Source organism: Megalops cyprinoides, chromosome 21 (assembly GCF_013368585.1).
Source record: "Megalops cyprinoides isolate fMegCyp1 chromosome 21, fMegCyp1.pri, whole genome shotgun sequence".
NCBI lineage: Eukaryota > Metazoa > Chordata > Actinopteri > Elopiformes > Megalopidae > Megalops > Megalops cyprinoides.
Genome location: NC_050603.1, coordinates 25,175,887 through 25,194,214, shown reverse-complemented (window position 1 = coordinate 25,194,214; position 18,328 = coordinate 25,175,887). Strand labels below are relative to the sequence as shown.

Genomic DNA, 18,328 nt, shown 5'->3' with positions numbered 1-18,328 from the left:
GGATAAACAGCAGGTCTAAGCCAAGCCTGGTGAGCCTAATTTACACAGCCCAAACCCCAAACCTAATATGTACAGTATATATTTACCATTACAGTTAGCAAGGATGCTACTGATTCGGCCATTTTAAACATCCAAGAATGAAAGCAAACAAGCATGTTAACAAGAGCAGGAAAGGCAAATGCCTTATAAGTATTATTTTTAGATTACAAGGTCAGTGCTTCTGGAAAGGCTGGAGTAAATAAAGCTTTTTAAAAAATCATTTAATTTACAAGAAAGCGGTTTAGTAGACATTGCCCTGCTAAAGCAACCTTAAAAACCATCTAACTCGAAGAACACCTTCAACATAAACAACCGCCTGAAATGATAGTGTTTCTACCAGTAATAGTATGATGAAATGCCTCCCTCAAGTAATAAACACCCTAATGTCCCCTTACTTCTATTTTTATGAGCCAGTGGCTAAAAGACGGCCAAACTGCAGCTCATTCATCCAGGCCATCGCAGTCTCCTTCTCCTTCTGTCAGGCCTGACCACAGTGCCAGCCCCAACAGGGATGTCATTAGCCCTCAACTTCCAAAACTATTCTGCCCATTTTGCATTTTAGTCTTGAGTTTAGATGAATCTGCTTTTTTTTTGGGGGGGGGGGGGGTTCAGTGGCTTTTTTTGGTTTGTTTCTTCGCATTGTTCTCTCTCCACCCCCCCCCCCCCCCCCCCCCCCCCCCCCCCCCCCCCCCCCTGTCGTGACCTGTTTTTTCGCTTGGTTGTGAGAAACAGCTGCATAAGCAGAAACGAGGCCAGCTTCCCAAAGTCACCGGCAGACCTGGCTGTGCTGCTGGCCTCCAGGTGGCTGCGTTCAGGTTGAGGAACTCCCGGCAAGCATTTTTAAAAAAAAAAAAAAAAAAAAAAAACAGACGGAACATCCGTCTCAGAGCAGCAGGTCCAACCTTCCAAACCGATGCGAGGGGCAGAAGTGGGTCTCAAGCTGAATGCCGGGAAAGGAGATGCTTCAGCTCAACTCTGTAGCGCCACTCCCAAAATGACCACTGGGGCTAATTAGGGAAGCCGTGCACCTGCTTCCACCGCCCCTGCAGACTTAAAGGGCACGTGCCGGCTCCCCTGCTTTTAAACACATGTCGCAGAGGACTGTCTTTTCCCCCTGCTGGGATTTACAGACAAAGGCAGTTAGCTACCGTGTTTCCAGGCTTACAGGTTTCTTTCATGCACTGGTACTCCCTAGCAAACATCTCAACTTGCTTACTGGATTGATGGTGGCTGTTTGAGGTTCATGACTAGGCTGCAATTTTAAAAGCACTGCTTATCTCCTTAGTGGCACGTGTCTATCATGTATTTACCATTTCCACAATATTTCAGCAGCAGGCTATTTCAGTCTCATCTGCTGCATTATACGCCGCCTGTAATTAACAGGATACAATATGAAAGGCAAAACAGCAATTTCTATTTTACAACCAGTTATGATGCACATTACACTCGGAGTGGCTGCAGTGTAGCTCACAAGCTAAACTCCATCAACCAGTACAGAAATGATGTATTAAAGTATAATATAAATTTAGTATATAGATAGTATGAAAATCACTGCTTATCTTATCCACCTGTCATAAGGGAAACAGTCGGCCATGGGATCAACTCCCAGGTAGAGCCCAGCCGTGCTTTGCCTCAAGCTCTCCAATGAAAACCTGCCCTGATAATTCCAGCTGCCCCCATGAGGGCACTGGCGAGGCAGGTAAGTGTTTTCTCCATAGCTGACAGTCTCCCAGGCTGCTACGTCCTGCAAAGACATGGCAACCCCCTCCTCCCCCTCCCCACCATGGCTCTTGCCAGTGCTGTAAAAGTGGCTGCACTCAGTCGCCTGTCAGAGCGGCTCGGAAAGGGAGCTGCTTCAGCACCGTGACCTTGAACCCATTCAGCAGGAAAGATCCTGTGTCCGTGCTGATAAGAGCTACAGCTAGCGGCTACAAAGCATGCCAAAGCTACACAGGCCCCCTCTCACAGCCTGGTCCATGGTCCAACGGTGCAGGAATTATCAACTTTCCAGCTTAGTTCGGCCACCCAGCTGCCATGTATACCCGATCCCTCACCTCTCTCTACACTTGATATGGAAAGACTTTGTATCATCTCAATCTCACACACACATAAACACACACATACACACATGCACCCACCCTTAATTACAGTAGAGGAACAGGCACCAAGTATCACACTTGTCCTGTAAAGGTGACATTTCCTTATGATCCCTTATGATCAGTGCGGTCCTTTCCTGCTGGAATGGATCGCACTGATTCCAGTGAGGTGGCTCGTGGTTCAGACAGATACTTTTTCAGCTGGAGTCTAAACTCTGGGGGAAGACGAGCAATGTGGCGAAGCGTGACCGGAACTGGAGGTCTCCATCCCCGTTGGGTCCCAGGACAGTCCCGGGACAAGCTGGGCCGTGACTCTGGCCGGCGTGTCTGCCAGTGCTTGGGGCGTTCTCAAGGACTCGCTGGGATTTCTTCATCTCTCTGCCTGCTTCCTCTCTGCGGCATGCTCCCCCGGCGACGCGGCCATCAATCTCTTTTACGCCCGCGTCACAAGTGCGCCGAGTTTACAGGGAATAAAGTCTTTCACCCCCAGCCATTAATCTACCGCACCCAGTGCTGCGCTCCGCCTCCTCAGCTCTCCAAATGGGCGCGCAGGTCAGCTCTTGGGCTGGACTCTTGGGTCAAGAACCTTTATTTTTCTACTTTTTTTCCCTTTATCTGACATAGCAGTACATGAGGTGATCTGACACAGTCACAGTATTAAAGATGTAAAAGAACAGATCAGTCTGTAAGAGAATCATGAACAGAAATACACAGGTAATGGTGCAGGGCTATATCCCTTCATATTAAACCTTAGCAGCTATCAGTCCTGTGTGTTGTAAAGACTAGCATGTTCTTTACGTTTGGTGCAAACTGAAGGTAACTTGACACACTGGGTGTGTCCAGGTGCGCAGGGTCCTGGCCCGCCTCGGCCAGGAAGGGCCAGCCCCAGGGACTTCGGGCATCGGGCCTGGCATGCCCGGTTCAGTCAGTCTCGCAGGTTCTGCTGATCAGAGCAGTAATTAAAAGAATGCCAATTCAGACAGAACAGATGCTTATTTCAGATCGCTTATTGATTGCCTCTCAGCGCGCTACACGAAAATGTCTAATTACCACGATAAACCGTGAGGATTTTAATCAACGCTGCCGTCAAAGGTTAGGCCAATTGCTTAATCAAGTAGGGGGGAAAAAACGCATCACTTTGCATCCTATTAACACCAGGATGAGACAAAGTCAGTGGATGAAAGTTAAGCAACCCCCCCCCCCCCCCCCCCACTCCTCGCCCCCCTTCTTACCTCTCCCCCATAGTTGGAGATAATCCTGTGAGCCGGTTAAAAAAAAAAAAAAAAAAAAAAAAACACAAACAGCTGGCTTTTTAACATGGTGAGAGGGACTGCTCCCCCTTGGCTACGGCCATGCCCGCAGACTGCCTAATCAGAGAGATGGGTGCTTCAGCCGTCCCTCAAAGCCACTCCACTGCTGTTGGCAGCAGTGCCGAGTTTGGTCGACCCCTGCGCTCGAGCGCAGCACCAAGCTGCACCCCACAGATAGCCAACGCTCAACCGGGAGGCCAGTCTGCCAGGTCCAGAGGGTGTGCTTGTAGCGGCCTCCAGCGTAACACTCCTGAAAAGCGCATCGTTGAGGGACGACGTGAGTCATGCGTGCTTTAATTCCATTCTGCACAGTTTAATAGTGCTCCGCTGGCACCTGGCTAATGGCATTACAGGCCGCAGTAAACCTGATGGATGTGGCAGCACTCCGCCCCCTTCTCCTCTCAGAGCCACTGAGTCAAGGTGCCATTTTTACCACATTTGTATCAGGTGCAGAGAGCCCTAACCCTCACTCCCAAGCCTGCAGAGCTACTCATATTTCTACTTAGTGTCCAAATACCATATCATTTAATAACTACACTCAACCAGAATCAGCACCTTAATACATTTCAAAATTTTTATATATAAACACTTCTTTGTTCACTGGGTTCTGTTGAAGAAAAATTAAGAGCCACACACCGCTGTCTGAGGCAATAGAGATTTAGTATGCACTGTGCTGTCACATTCTGATGCTGTATTTCCCTCTTCCCAAGCAGAGATAGTTACTGCCATACCTACTTCCTCCACCCCGTTTTCCCCCCTTAGGCCATACAGAGAGGCACACCTTTCTGGAGCGTGGGGCCAAGCAGAACATGTCGCCAAAGAAGGTGCGGACCAGAGGGGTGGCGTTTTTGAACATCAGCCTCTAACCAATACGAAGTATGTTGAAATCCCAGTTAAAGTACCTTTGGAGAGGCATTTAAGTTTGTACAGTAAAAATGTTAATGTATAAATGGATAATGGGTAAAAAAAAAGCCAGTTACATAAGCCACCTCAGATAAGGGTAAGCTAATACCGGCTAAGCTAACATATAATACCTCTCTGGAGGAAATGACTAGCACCCGCCTTCCCCTCCCCCATTAGAAAAGCAAACTCTACCACTGCAACAAGGTTTTGTGTTTTTTAAAGTAGACTCAGGGTCGATTTATCTTTTCTTCTCCTCTGCGTCACACCAGGCACAGAGTTTTCAGTGGGACACTTCTGCCCTCTGCTGACACCATGGGGGAACTGCAGGGCTCTGACTCATAAAACGTGAGATGGGATTTCTTTCCCTAGTGACACCTCAGATACAAATGCGTTTGTGTATGTCTGTCCATGTGCATGTGTGTATACTCTAATTTGCAGATTCTTTGAGCACCATCAGCAGCTATGCATTATGATGGTTCAGGGTTTTTGCACATTGCATTTTCAGTCATTGGCACGCAGTCATTGGTCATTTTACACAATCCAGACACAAAAAGATCAGAGAGGTCCCCGAGAGGAAAAAAAAAATCTGATGAATTGACAGAATTTGAATTTTATTTGGACTCCAGACTAACTGAAACAATACATTTATTTGTTTAATACAGCACACGTCAAACAACAGTGCCCAATTACCATCCATGAAAAATGAAAAATCAATTTCCATCTGAAAGCAAGTTAATCTCAAGCCCCCCATGTCCGTCCATTCTGAAGTGCAGTTTTTGCCAAGGAAGGGTTCAATATAATATTTATGCAGTCTTAAATCAATCACATAATTTTTTTAAGAAAAACGACTGCCATTACTCAGAATATAATGCATTCATGGAGACCTACAGAACAACACTGTACCATCTGTAATAGGATGGTCATTTCAATGTATTCACTACAAATGATCAGCTAAGTGATGGGATACCTTGGGCAACGTTCCATGACATGGTGTCCCCTTTCCCAAATTCCAACCTGCCTGGTACTCCTCCAACAAGTGCCCTGCTGAACCAATGTGTCCCATTCCAACCCCTAAAATAGGACACCAAGGTACCAAATGTGTCATCACTGTACGCTATCACTCGTTCATTGCTCAACACTGTTCGTAGTAGCAGACAGAGGCTTCCCAGGCCAAGCTCTGTCCCCACAATACTAAGCACCGCACTCTGTCCCCACAATACTAAGCACCACACTACCGCCACAGGCAGCGCAATGTTCTCTGAGGAACGCGTGATTAAAGGGGAAAAAAATCCCCCTTCGACCCGATACTTTGAGCAAGAACATTTTGTACACAGAGCAGAGTAGGAAATGCAAAAAATTAATTTGTGTTTAATTAGCTGTGTTTTTTGCTGTGCTAGGCATTGTATAGTCGAGCTTAACTGGCTGTGACTCCCCCTCTCGACAGGTTTGCTTGGAGTGAGATCAGACCACACTAGCCGAACTGACTGCAGGGTAGAAGGCTTGGGAACTTTAACTGCCTGTTCTTAAGGACCACGTAGAGAAGATTCATTTCAAAAGTCACCGCGTCTACAGCCTTGTTCCTCTGCAGTATTTAAGAGAAACAATAGCTTAAAATGAACGCAGACCTGCCACACAAAGTCAGAGAATGACCCATGTGGGAGGTGCCATGCAGATTCAGAAATGTCTTAAAATTGACTCTATTGACTGACTGACCAAAGTGCCTTTCTGAAATATGTTCAGAAGTATAAAATTTCTTGCTCTCAGATCACAAAAGTTAGCTTGTAACTACTCTGTACCATAAAACGAAAGGAGAAATAAAAAAATAAATAAAAGGAGAACATCAACTTGATACATTTCTCCCTTGTGTGGATTTGTAGGGCTTTTCATTTAAGCAGCTTACCCACTCTGGAGTAGGAGATGTTAATCCACCTTTTTTATACGTTTATTTATGTATGTATTCATTAAACAGCCACAAAAGTTCAGCACTGCTCCAAGAGCTCTCTGTGGAAGAAAAAAACGAAGGGAACAATAAACAGCGAAATTGAGCCGAGAAACCCAAGCAACGGAAACCAGCGGCGATCAACTCAGGTTAAATCTTCATTTTTTTACAGTCCCGCAGTGGTGGGAGGAGGAAAAAAAAAAACAAACCAAACAATGACAAAAAAAGAAGCCTGGGAGATGCTTCTGAATTCAGTATGGGTCCCGGTGACCACACGCCACAGTTCCAGGGAGAGTAGGCCAGCTTGGCCCCACAACTGTGACAGCCAGGCCAGAGGGCTGCTTCAGGGGCCTGGGTGGCGTGGATTACATCCGTGTTCAGAATGAAGCTGAACACATCAGCAGTATGCTCCTGTCACCCTCCCCTTATCACTGTGCCCATACTTTGAGGACCCCAGAGGGCCCAGTGACAAGTGGCACTGTGTGCTGCTGCTGCTGCTGCTGTAGTTGTTGTTGTTGCAGTGCCTCATGCGGCTTGTACGCCAGCAACACAGACCTCATACCTGCATGCCATGAAATCCCGCACTCGGTTACAGCACACTAGGTGAGGATATGTTTTAACCCTGTAACCTCACTGTGACACTATTGGTTGAACTCTCTCGGGGGCAAAGCATCATGTCTGAAACGCTGCTTTCTGATCGGCCAGTCAGAGATGACACACATGTATCGACACACCTGGAAGTTGATGCCACGCCCATCCTCGAACCCAAGTGCCGCTGGTGCCCTCTCAGGCAACGCCGCAAGGCAGGCCTCGTTCCTTTCGCTCGTATTTAGCAGTGAGGCCTCTCTAAAGCTAGGAAAAGTGCAGCTGGAACACAAAGCCCAGATTAGCGTCATCTCTGAACATATGGTGAAAGCGGTGCCTTTCTCCGCAAGCCACGGCCCGCCTAATTAAAGCGCCTTTGATACAGAGAGATAACAGCTCTGCGGCTGGTACAAGGAAGCCAATTACTCAGCCTCCCGCTGGGGGGGAGAGGTCATCACACAGCCTGAATGAAAGGCTGTGCAGCACCAGCCAGGATCAGACAGGAGAGAAAGGCGTCCCCTCGTGCCTGCCGCGCCCCCGGGACGGGCACGAGTTGGAGCCTGGAGCGTGCTCGCAGTCACGATTCATCATTTCGGCAGACGCATTGGGCCACGTCCTGATACGTGCTCCTGCAGATGCACCCTCATGTTGTCAGCTTAATCTCTCGCGTCTAGCGTCATAAAGAGAAAGTTAAAAATGCAGCATTTCACACTGCTGATAACACACACATGCTCTTCACTCCATTGCCTCTAGGTGGCATTGTAGTTCCCATATTAATATATGGATTAGGTTTGGAACAGTGCTGTGTCCTACACATGGTATCTTTGCCTTGGGAGCTTAATTCTCCACTAAAGCTGCATATTGTTCAAGAGTATAGCCATCAATGGAGGTTCCTGGCAACAGAGAGATAGATAGAGAGAGAGAGAGAGAGAGAGAGAGAGAGAGAGAGAGAGAGAGAGAGAGAGGAATGGGAATATTTCGCATCAGCCAGCATTGTTATTCGTGGGCTGTCGGCAGTTCCTTCCCAAAATCTGTACTTCAGTTCTGTGACATCTGGAGTAAAACGATTGATTTATGATCAGCAGCTGTTTGCAGGGAGGGAAAGGCTGCACCACTGCCTCAGCATCCTGGCCCCACAGTCACCCCTCAGGAAGAATAAAAAACAGGCTCGTCTGCTAAAAAAAAAAAAAAAAAAAAAAAAAGAAAATAAACAGCTCAAGTCCCCCTCATTCTTTTAATCACCGACACTCAAAAGTTTTGTTCGAGGTTAATTATAAGGGTCCCTCGTCGCACCCATAATTGGTTTAAGCCAAGAGTGTGATTAAAAGTTAACACTGGCTGAGGAGAGGTGGAGGGTGCAGGGGTAATGTCAGGACCCTTTGCTGAAGAGCGGCTTCTGAAACTGATGGAGTGTGGGGGGAATAGGGGTGTCTGGGCGCCTCAAGGGGGGAGAAGGCGTGGGCCATGCACATGTGACCTTTTGTCGAAATGAAAGGTGACATCAGCAGGGACTGGCGACAAGCCCCTTGTGGCGATGCTCGGTCAGAGCCCACAAACAAAAACAAGCACAAAACAGAAAAGGTTACTTCGGCGCTTTTGTGTGGCAGAAAGAAAATGACTGCGAAAACCGCAAGGGACACAAATCCGATACCTCAGAGCCAAAGGAAACGGGCCGAAAAATTCTTACTTAAGGAGAAATGAGGCAACAGAAGGCAGAGAAAATCAATGAGACCCACCGTCGGCCTGGCTCATAGCAGTAATCCAACTGTTTTATTTTGATACATTTACAGTGGGTAGCCAGCCCTCCCTAACAGCAAAGCTCAGGGACTGTTCATCCAGAACCAGGTAAGACAAAACTTCCAATTAAAAGACTGGTGCGCCCTTTTGGTTAGATTACCAGGTGGAGATTCTGACAGCGTTGTCCATTGGGATGCCCGGGCAGTCTGTAGAGGGGAAAGCTGGTTGGAAATTGCGGAGGGCAGAGAGTAAAAACAAGGCTGAGGTGGCATGGCCTGCATGTACTGGGGAAACAGAGGGTGCCCCCCCCCCCCCTTTGCCTGAACGGAGCAGAACCCGCTACCTGACAGCCGTTTGCTTTTCTCTAATGAGATCAGAAACACGGCAGCCATATGGCAGAGCAGTTTAACAATGTTAGCACTGAATGGGAAAAAACAGCATCCAACAGCATGTAGCAGAAAAACCCAGGGAAAACAATTAAGGGGCGCACACAGTGATACTGCTGCCAGCCAAACACACCCAAACTCACATACGTGGCTATGAGTCCACCATTAGAAAATGATGAATACAATAAAATATACAAAGCACACAAATGAACACACGCCAAGCATGATGTTGAATGAACTGTGGGAAGGAAGCGTTAAAGAAGCATGGGTGATGGAGGGCATGTCCCTATAGCCAGAGGTGGAAAACCCTGGCTTCAGAAAGTAAAAGTCCTGCCACGTATTTGCTCCACCCATGCACTACACCAGCTGAATTTAATTAGCACAACTTTTCAGCCAGGTAGAGGAGCTAATTAGTGAAATCACCTTGTTTAGTGAACGGCTAGAACAAATACATGGTAGGACTTTTACTTTCTGAAGCCGGGGTTTTCTACCTCTGCCTATAGCACCGCTCAGCGCTGTCCCGTTTCTGGGATGACAGACACCGTCGACAACTTGTGAAGCCAAGGCCACCATTCCAGCGACCTTTGTTTGAGGATTTGTGACAGGGTGAGAAACAGCAGCAGGTACCCGCAGGGGCCGACCAATACAGTGCAGTCGGGGGGGAATGTTACATTAAGACAGGCCGGAACTAAAGGCGCCAGAAAACCTATACAGCAGGAAATCAGACACACACCGCTGAAGAGTGCAAAGCTAGCCCCTTAACACCACTCTGCACCCAAACTAAGCTTATTTCTACCTCACACAATGCAATCTTAAGCTATTAAAAGCAGCAGTGTTATACAAGAAACACAGAATACTGATATTCAGGTCAGGTCATCGCCTTCTCAGTCTACCGATATCCAGCCACCCACATCCATGGCACACAATTATTCATTCCATCTGCCATCATGCGTTTCAGGATTTATCTGCGCTAACAAAAATGCTGTACTCTTATTAACGCAAACTCAAACGCAAGCATCCGGAAGGCCCTGAAAACAGGTCCTTACAGAACTGTGACAATACTGCACTGATGGCTGCCCTGTAAAACATCCAGCCCATTATCATTTAATCAGGCTGGTTCTCTCTCTATCAAGCAGGAAATTCAGTTTTCAAATTCAGTTGTTGCAGACCACAGCGTGATTTCATTTGCGACCTTACAGTTGTGAAAAAGACCGGAATCCAAAATACCATGTGAAGTTCACTTCGAGAAGAGAAATGCTCTGAAAGGCGCAACCTGGGCCCTTGAAGCTGAGCGTCAAAGGGAATAGGGAATAGCTGAGGGCCAGCATTTCACCACTACAACAGACAATTGAGCAGCCAGCCTGCAACACAGGAAAAGTGTTTCACCTACAAAATTCAGATCGCCCAGATTTTTGGTGTTGGCCGTTATTACACTCAGAATGCAGAATGCCCTTGGAAAGAAGAAAAAGCATTTCACTGCATGCAGAGCAAATACCATTTATTTTCTCCTAGCTCATGTTTCATCCAGAAATGATGCTCTGCTACTAAAGGCTCACAGCATTTTCCACGTCCCCGCTCGGCTGCCCCTGTGCAAGGAGAAAGTGCCTGTCAGAGCCGCAGCTGACGCTGACCTGGGACCAGTGTTTGCAGCCTGCTTCCCTGTGGGAACAATAGCTGTCGGGGCACAGCGTGAGCCCTGGAACAGGCTCCGGAGGTTAACCCCAACACATGCAGCATGTCATGCCCTCCACGTCATCCATTTGTAAAATCAGGAGGACATCTGCTCGTTAACATCCACTCAACAAAGGCATGCTGCAGGCGCTTAAGGACGGGAGAGGAATTCGGGCACAGGCGCGACTCCAGCGGTGAATGGGCGGGACCTCCCACACTCCCATGGTCAGGGAGCACTCGTTGTAGCACAGTCTGTGCTGGTTAGAATTCAAAATCTACCTTTTCATATCTGGTACTAAATGTACATTCTTTGATACGCTATTCTGCTACCTAGCATACATTACATACATTACTATCCAGGGTGACTTACATGGATAGAATTGTAACCTATTTATACAGCTGGATACTTACTGAGGCACTTGAGGGTTAAGTACCTTGCCCAAGGGTACAACAAGTAGTGTCCCAGCAGGGAATCAAACCAGCAACCTCTCAGATACAAGCCCGTTCCATATCACTATGCCACACTGCTACATCTCAGAAGACATGGCTTACAAGAGGGATAACCCTTCCTACAAACTGCTTTCCTCTGCCTTTATTATCAAACACCTGATTCAGTGATTTGGTATGCACAGATACCTCCCATATGGTATCCATGCATGTAAGACTTGATTTGAGGATTCAATAAAATACGATTCAATTAGATACAACCAACTAAACATAAAAACCAGTAAATATGTAATAAACTGTCATTCTGAATTTGATTATAATCAAATCTCTCGATAAGGTAGAACACAAAAAGACTGACATTTGAGAGAATTTTATTTTATCAAGATTAGCATTCGACTGAGGTGCTTCATGATAATTCAGACGGACGTATCAAACACAACCTGATTCGGGGTTACACCCTGTCCATTCTATTGAAGGTCCAGCTCTCAAACACTCTCCTTACTTAGACTTCAATAGCCTACTTTACTCCTGAGCTGATTTCATCTTCCGTTATGCTGAAAGAACCATTTCTGTTCCATGAGAACTCAAAACACATTCAGATTAAACCATGCATCAGTTCAGTTCTGATTAGTTTGACCCAATGTGTTGATTTTTTAGATTATTTTGACCTCTTCCAAACCACCTGGTAATGTTCATTTATGATAGCCACAATGGTCCCGTTGAGCGTCCTTGTTAGTATCGCATGGTGTATGTCATTTCGGGGGTTAGCTGGGGTGGGTCAGCAAGGCTATTTTTTGATTCCTATCCTGAGTGGATAGAAACTGGCAATCAACACATCAAAAGATCAAAGTGAGTTGTGTGAGAGCAGAAGGGAACACTGCATGGCAGCAGTGAGGGTCAGTGTGGAACACAGAACTGGCTATAATGGAATGAAATGCTGGAATTTCACCAAGCAAAAATGACCCCCCTCACCCTTGGGCATGTAAGGCACACGAGGTCATCCCAGGGGATCTCTGAAATCTCACTTTGAAACCAATTTTTAATTTTGACAATAGCTGCATTTTATTTTTTACAAGACTTCTTTTTACAAGACACTCAATGCACCCCCAACATAATTCTTCCCAACTTGACAGTCATGAGGGATATTTTAGAAGTCCCAAACATAAGTACAGGAGTGCACCCAGTGAGACAGCATGCCATTAATCTAGACAGCACTGAGCAGGGCCTTAATTCATTTCGCAATCAAAGATTGCTCCCCTTCTCTGATTATGTTTTTTTTTTTTGAAGGAAATGGGTCTGGTGTGGCATACCAACACTGCTGATTCCTGTAAAGTTGAAGGCATTCACCATGATTCAACGGTCTGTGTGCACCAATCGCATTTCCTCTAAAGCGACAACAATGAACAAAGCTTACAGTTTATAATTCCTACAATTTCAGAAGTTGCTGGCAACTACGCCTTTGTTTTTTCCTTGATGGCTTTGCTGGTCCATTCCTTAGTTCTTTGAATGACACTGCAGCCAGGCCACATCCTGATCTACACTCAGCCATTTCTTGTTTGGTTTCCCTGCTCACACTCTATGGCATATGTTTTATTTTTGCATAGCCTATTGTGACTCGGCCATAATTGGGCCTCCTCACAGAGTCCGCACGACTGACCAGTTTCAATAAGTTGGTTTACGACCTCTAGGTGTGTGGGGGTCATTGTGATACAGCTGCTCTCCTGCTTTATAATTTAAAAACATAAAAGACCATTTCACTAGGTCCAAGTTAGATCTAACCACATATCTGGTCAACCACCTGGTCAAAATGCTTGACCAAGGTTTCAATCTAGGTCTTCAATCAACAATAATCACAGGCTGTGGTACTGCCCAAAACATCCATTTAGGACCAGAGAGAAGTAACCCCAGAAACCTTTGGCCGCCCTTTGCTGTGATTTGGCACAAGGTGTGAGTATGACACCCAATCATTTAAAAAGATTATACAATAGAAGAGCTGAAGAGCTGATTTTTTTGACTCTGGTCCCGCTGTGTAGTGGGGAAACTGAATGAAAGGGCAGGGATGCATGCAGGACCAGTGGCTGAAGATGGGCCACACTACTGTCATCTATAACTACTAGAGTTCCAAAATACCACCACATTGCTGGGGTCTCCAATCTGCTGCACATGTGTTGTCTGGGATGACCACTTCTGAGAGACCACTTTTCTAAAGTGACAAATGACTCGTCTTTTAGACCAGCATCTTGAGGATATGCTTGTAAGCAAGAACAGAATCATCCCAGTCGTTTTATGTTATCAAAGGCAGTTAGTTTCATGACTCTGTCTTCTCATCTGAAAATCCCAGTTCACAGATACAAGTGCTAGCTATGCAATTTACAAAACTTGTGAATTACAGCACACAGCACAACAGTAAACTATATTGATATGTATTGTCATATGTATAGTATGATATGTACTACTGTATGACTGCAACTCCATACGAGCAGAATGAAACTGTATACATTATAGCTATGCAACCGCTTGTCAAGTTCAGTTTGTCAAATGACCCCCCCCCCCCCCCAAACAAAAAAAAAATATCATGTCATTCACCTAATCTGACTCATATCAATATTGTACAATTGTCTGAAAAATAAAACTCAATTTTATTGAGTCCCCAAACTGCATATTAATTATCCTTCCAAACCGCTGAAATGCTCCTGGAATTTCATGCAAATTCAGAACTTGTTATATATTTAAAACCTGAACGTATCTAACCAGCTGTCTATAAATCGGACAGCATTTTAAATAACACTCAGTCATTTGTCTGGGAGAAACTGTCATTCCATCATATCTCCCTCGTAGCAAGAGCACAATTAAATAAGCTATTTAATACACAAATCATAGTTATTAATATAAAAAAATATCTTAACAGAATGACAGAATCTCTTGGCAATATTATTTACCTACACATTTCCAGGTTTTAACACGGTTAAGGTCCTATATATTCAATATATTATCTCCATACCAATACCGTTTGATTTTGCCTGCTTTGATTTAGTTGTTTTGTCTTTGCTTGGCAAGATTATCGCTTTCATTCTATGCTCTCCTATAGTTGAAAATTGTCTGTTAATACGGATTAATTGCCCACATAAAATCCACCGTCTTTTCACATTTGAATTCATCCTCTCCCTCCCAACGCAGTAAACAACATGATCGTAGTGTTTGTAGTTGGTAATGTGTGTGCGGGGGGGGGTTGAGTGGTTTCGAAGGCTTAGAGCTCCACCTAATGTAATCTTATGAACTGGCGGCAAGCGCGGCACTAGCGAAGCCCACAGAAGCGTAAACTGAAATACAGACATCAGCCTTTTTCTTATGTTAATACAACTTCTTAGATAAACTCAGCCGCACACAATGGGAGCTTGTTCATAAGGTTAATTAAAACAATTCTTTAACGTGATCTTGCAATGCTGTTTGGTAATTGAAGTTGACCTAAATAAAACTTCATTATAAATACATACCTGGTAATGCATCATCCAGCCCGTTGTGAATAACAGCGGTCGTTAAAAGTCCGCGAGCTAGCGACAATCTCTAAATTCAATTGATACTAACGTGACCAATTGTTGAAACAGCCAAAATGTCAATATACACAACGGACAAAAAGTTAATAGCAAACCAGTTACCTGGACAAACAACCTTACTGTCTAGCCAATTAGGTAAATTTTCAAAAAGACCACTGAATGGCTAATCTAGCTATGATACTAACTTGCTTAGTATTCAGCTCGTAACATGCCGGCGCTGGCCAGGCCCGGTAGTGATCATGTCCACGCTTTCTGCCGGGCCAATATGATCCACATGGTTGATCATGTAAATAATCACCGTAAAGCCCGTGGTTCATGGTTGTGACTTACCAGCCCCTCTATCTGGATCTGCTTCACCGGAGAGTCCAGCGTGTTGGCCGAGGACTGAGACGGCGTTGTGGTAGCTGCAGCTGTGGACTCCTTGCGGGTTGCCATCTTTCCGAATTACGGCGAGTGAAAAGGAAGGAAATCTGCTTCGTGGTGAAGTTTCCGGTCCCTGAGTGCAACACTTTATTACTAACGGCAAAAACTAGCGGTTCCTTGAATAGTTCCTGGAAAACGGAGCGCCTGACAAAAAATATGAATACCCAAATATTAACAAATACGTATGCATATTTTGTTTATAATATATAACAGACATTAAATGTACATAATACATTAAATGTATTATATGAATTGCCTTACTGTATAATTTATTCTATAGCTTGTTTGGCGTTTTTGGTTATTCTTGTTTCACTAGGGAAATTATTTATTGTTACCCAATGGAACTCACATGTGTTGTCGTGCTTGTTGCCTTGAACAGTAACGTTAAAGTCTTGATGAATGCCTGAAATCTAACGAATTTTCCGCATCATATCTTTGTGTAGGGTACATTTTCGATTTATCTTAGTCACCTGCAATGAAAATTAAACGGCAAAAACACGCGAAGAAAATTATCAGTTTTTATAAATATAACTTTAATTTTAGGGAACCTTTTCAAATACTGCTCGATGGAACCTTTTGTCAAGCTGCATTGAAGAACAAAATTCAGATTAAAGAACAGATGCCGAAATACTTGATGGGTGAGGTGCAGCTGTGTACCACGAAGTGAGTCTTGGGTCAATTTGTATTTGTGTGCTTGGCAAGTTAATGCTAGTCTCTCTTTCGACTTTACATCACTAATGTAATTCGTTGCTTCTGTCATTATCCACATTTAATGTGAGTTGCTGTGTGTGTGTTCTACAGTTGCGTTCTGAAGGAACTTGAGTCGCTGGGGAAGGAACTTTACGGAGCCAAAATCATCTTGCAGCGCTTTCAGATTCGGAACTGTGCACACTTCAAAAATCCCGTCTCGGCTGCAGAGTGTCTGCAGTCAATGCTAGAAACGACCAATCCACACCATTACTTTATTGCATCCCAGGTAACAAAGCTGTATGTATACGCTTCTTTTCCTGTGAGTGTGTTCAAATGCGAACTAACATGCGTTTGTCAGTTCCAATGATAGCACTGTATTGGTAGCTAGAGTGGTAGGATATGATCGTCCGCGGAAATGATAAATTATGGACGCATCTACTGTATGTACAAGAACAGTAAAACTGCCCTACACGGTAAAACTGCCATACACTATGGTCATAAACATGTCTTTATTAGCATGCTCATTCTTCAAGTGTGGTGTATTGGTAAAGAGCAGGGCTCGTAATCCACGGTGAATTCACTACCCAATGCTTAACGATATCCTGAGTAAATATGTTCGTTTTAAATGGATAACATTTTAAAAGTGCTAAAAAGTTAAGTCGCTATGCAGCATGTAAGTAAATGCGACGTATGGCTTTCCCAAACATCATTTGTTTTTCTAACATCAACGTTGTTTCACTGGCAGGACCAGGACCTGACCACAGCGGTAAAGAAAATCCCTGGAGTTCCTCTTCTGTATATTATATTGAACACCATCGTGTTGGATAAGCCTTCCCCGCGCTCGGTGAGCCACGTTCAAGCAGTGCAGGCAGGCGAGCTGGTGACGCCGGAGCAGCAGCAGAGCATATGCAAACTTAAGCAGGAGCAAGGAATCGCCAGGGACGGAGCTGAGCGCCGCGGCAAGAAACGCAAAAGGAAATCCGGGAATCCCAACCCTCTGAGCTGCCTAAAGAAGAAAAAGAAACCAGCCGGGCACCCACCAAAGACGACAGATGGCGAAAAAAGAAAACGGAGCAGACACAAGAGACGCAAAACGGGTGGAGGGGAGGGTCCGCCCTTGCAGCCCTCAGAGTCAAAATCAGCTGGGGAGTGACTTGTTTAAGGGGGACAACTTTTCCTTTTGCATGTCGGACTGACGAAGAAAATGAGAAGTCGCATGTTCCAACGTCGTGAAAGAAGCTGTGTGAATTCATCCAAAAACAGCTGATCAAGTGTTTTGAAGTCATGTACCGGCGAAACAAAGTTTTGAGATCTATCTTAAATGTATGGAAATGGATCGAAAGTTGTCCTTGATTACGTTCTCCATTATTACTGCTCCTGTATTTTGCAATGTTTTCTTTCAGCACAATGAGTCAGAAAATAGTAACATCTTTGAGGCCTAAATCCTACATTAACAACAGTAGCCAGTATCCACATCACTTTGGAGGTGACCTCAGTTGATAAAATTTAAGATGTTTTAGTCTCTGAAAACCTTACATTTTTCCAAGTGAGTTGGGTGTTTTGTGCAAACCAAAAGCAAATCAAATTCTAACTGGTTTCATTGTTCTTTTGTATAACATTTTGTTAAATGACAGCTACTTAAACAACAGCTTCAGAAACCACCTTTGTCCTAATTAACGTTAAGAAGGGATGAAAAATTCTTCCGGGTCTCACAGCACATCTTCACTGATGTTCAGCAGCAAGCTACACATTTTTTGGAATCAACCTAGATATAAAAAGGTTTATATTTCAGAATTCCATCTTTTAGGTAGTATAATCCAGACTCTGAAAAATCTTCTCCCCGTGTGAGCCAAAATCCCATAATTGCATGCGATAACACTTTGTAATGCACATGCAACTGTATGCTCAAATCAAAGTTTGCATACAGTTTGCATTCAATCCCAGCCATGTCATCAGCAAACAGAAACAAGGAACCCACTGTTTCAGAACAGGGTAGGTCAGCCAAGGTTTGCCAGTCTCACTACCTTAAGGTGCCATGTAATATATCAGGCACCTGAAAATTTCTTGGATGGGATCATAGTTCCTGTTAGCCTGTGCATCTACTTGACTGCAGTGCACTGAGTTGTAGTTTTAGGTTTCAAACTCAGATACATGCACATACTCATTTCTATGACTACAGCAATCTCCAAAACAAACTTATTGATCAAGAAATGTAACAGTATTTATTTTATTAGAAAAGTTATACATAACAGCTGCAAGGGCTCAATGGCTGAAGCATAACAACCTACCAAAAACAGTTCTTTTACACATACTGATGAACTTTCAAAAGCAGCAGTATCTACAAGATTACTTTTTTATACAAAAGGAATAATGCAAGTTTACAGGCACATTGTTTAAAATAAAGGATGCTCCAAAACAATGGCATGATTCAAATCGTGTAACAGGTGGGTGGAGTTACAAAACATGATGGGGATCCCAGTTGGCCAAAATAGTCTATTACTAAGGGCATGTTAAAAGAATCTATCCGGCCAAAATCCACAATTTGTTG

The 18,328-nt window shown here is 44.7% G+C and overlaps 2 protein-coding genes across 2 annotated transcripts in view; one reads left to right on the top strand and one right to left on the bottom strand.

Annotated features, from left to right (window-relative positions):
- Positions 1 to 15,136, bottom strand: part of eif3hb (eukaryotic translation initiation factor 3, subunit H, b) — a 74,568-nt gene extending 59,432 nt beyond the window's left edge. Inside the window, exon 1 of the mRNA XM_036515586.1 lies at positions 14,998 to 15,136. Within this exon, the coding sequence (XP_036371479.1) occupies positions 14,998 to 15,102 (105 nt within the window). The 5' untranslated portion in view covers positions 15,103 to 15,136. The remainder of the gene's footprint in view (positions 1 to 14,997) is intronic.
- Positions 15,137 to 15,435: 299 nt separating this feature from the next.
- On the top strand, positions 15,436 to 17,750 carry utp23 (UTP23 small subunit processome component). The gene is made up of 3 exons (XM_036516027.1): positions 15,436 to 15,753; positions 15,892 to 16,066; positions 16,526 to 17,750. Exons 1-3 carry the CDS (start codon positions 15,566 to 15,568, stop codon positions 16,931 to 16,933), a joined length of 771 nt encoding a protein of 256 aa, XP_036371920.1. The 5' UTR covers positions 15,436 to 15,565; the 3' UTR covers positions 16,934 to 17,750.
- Positions 17,751 to 18,328: the final 578 nt, after the last annotated feature.

Coding starts and splice junctions, on each gene's coding strand:
- utp23 (XM_036516027.1), top strand. CDS start 15,566: ATGAAAATTAAACGGCAAAAACACGCGAAGAAAATTATCAGTTTTTAT. Junction 15,754..15,891: donor GTGCAGCTGTGTACCACGAA/GTGAGTCTTGGG, acceptor TGTGTTCTACAG/TTGCGTTCTGAAGGAACTTG. Junction 16,067..16,525: donor ATTACTTTATTGCATCCCAG/GTAACAAAGCTG, acceptor TTTCACTGGCAG/GACCAGGACCTGACCACAGC.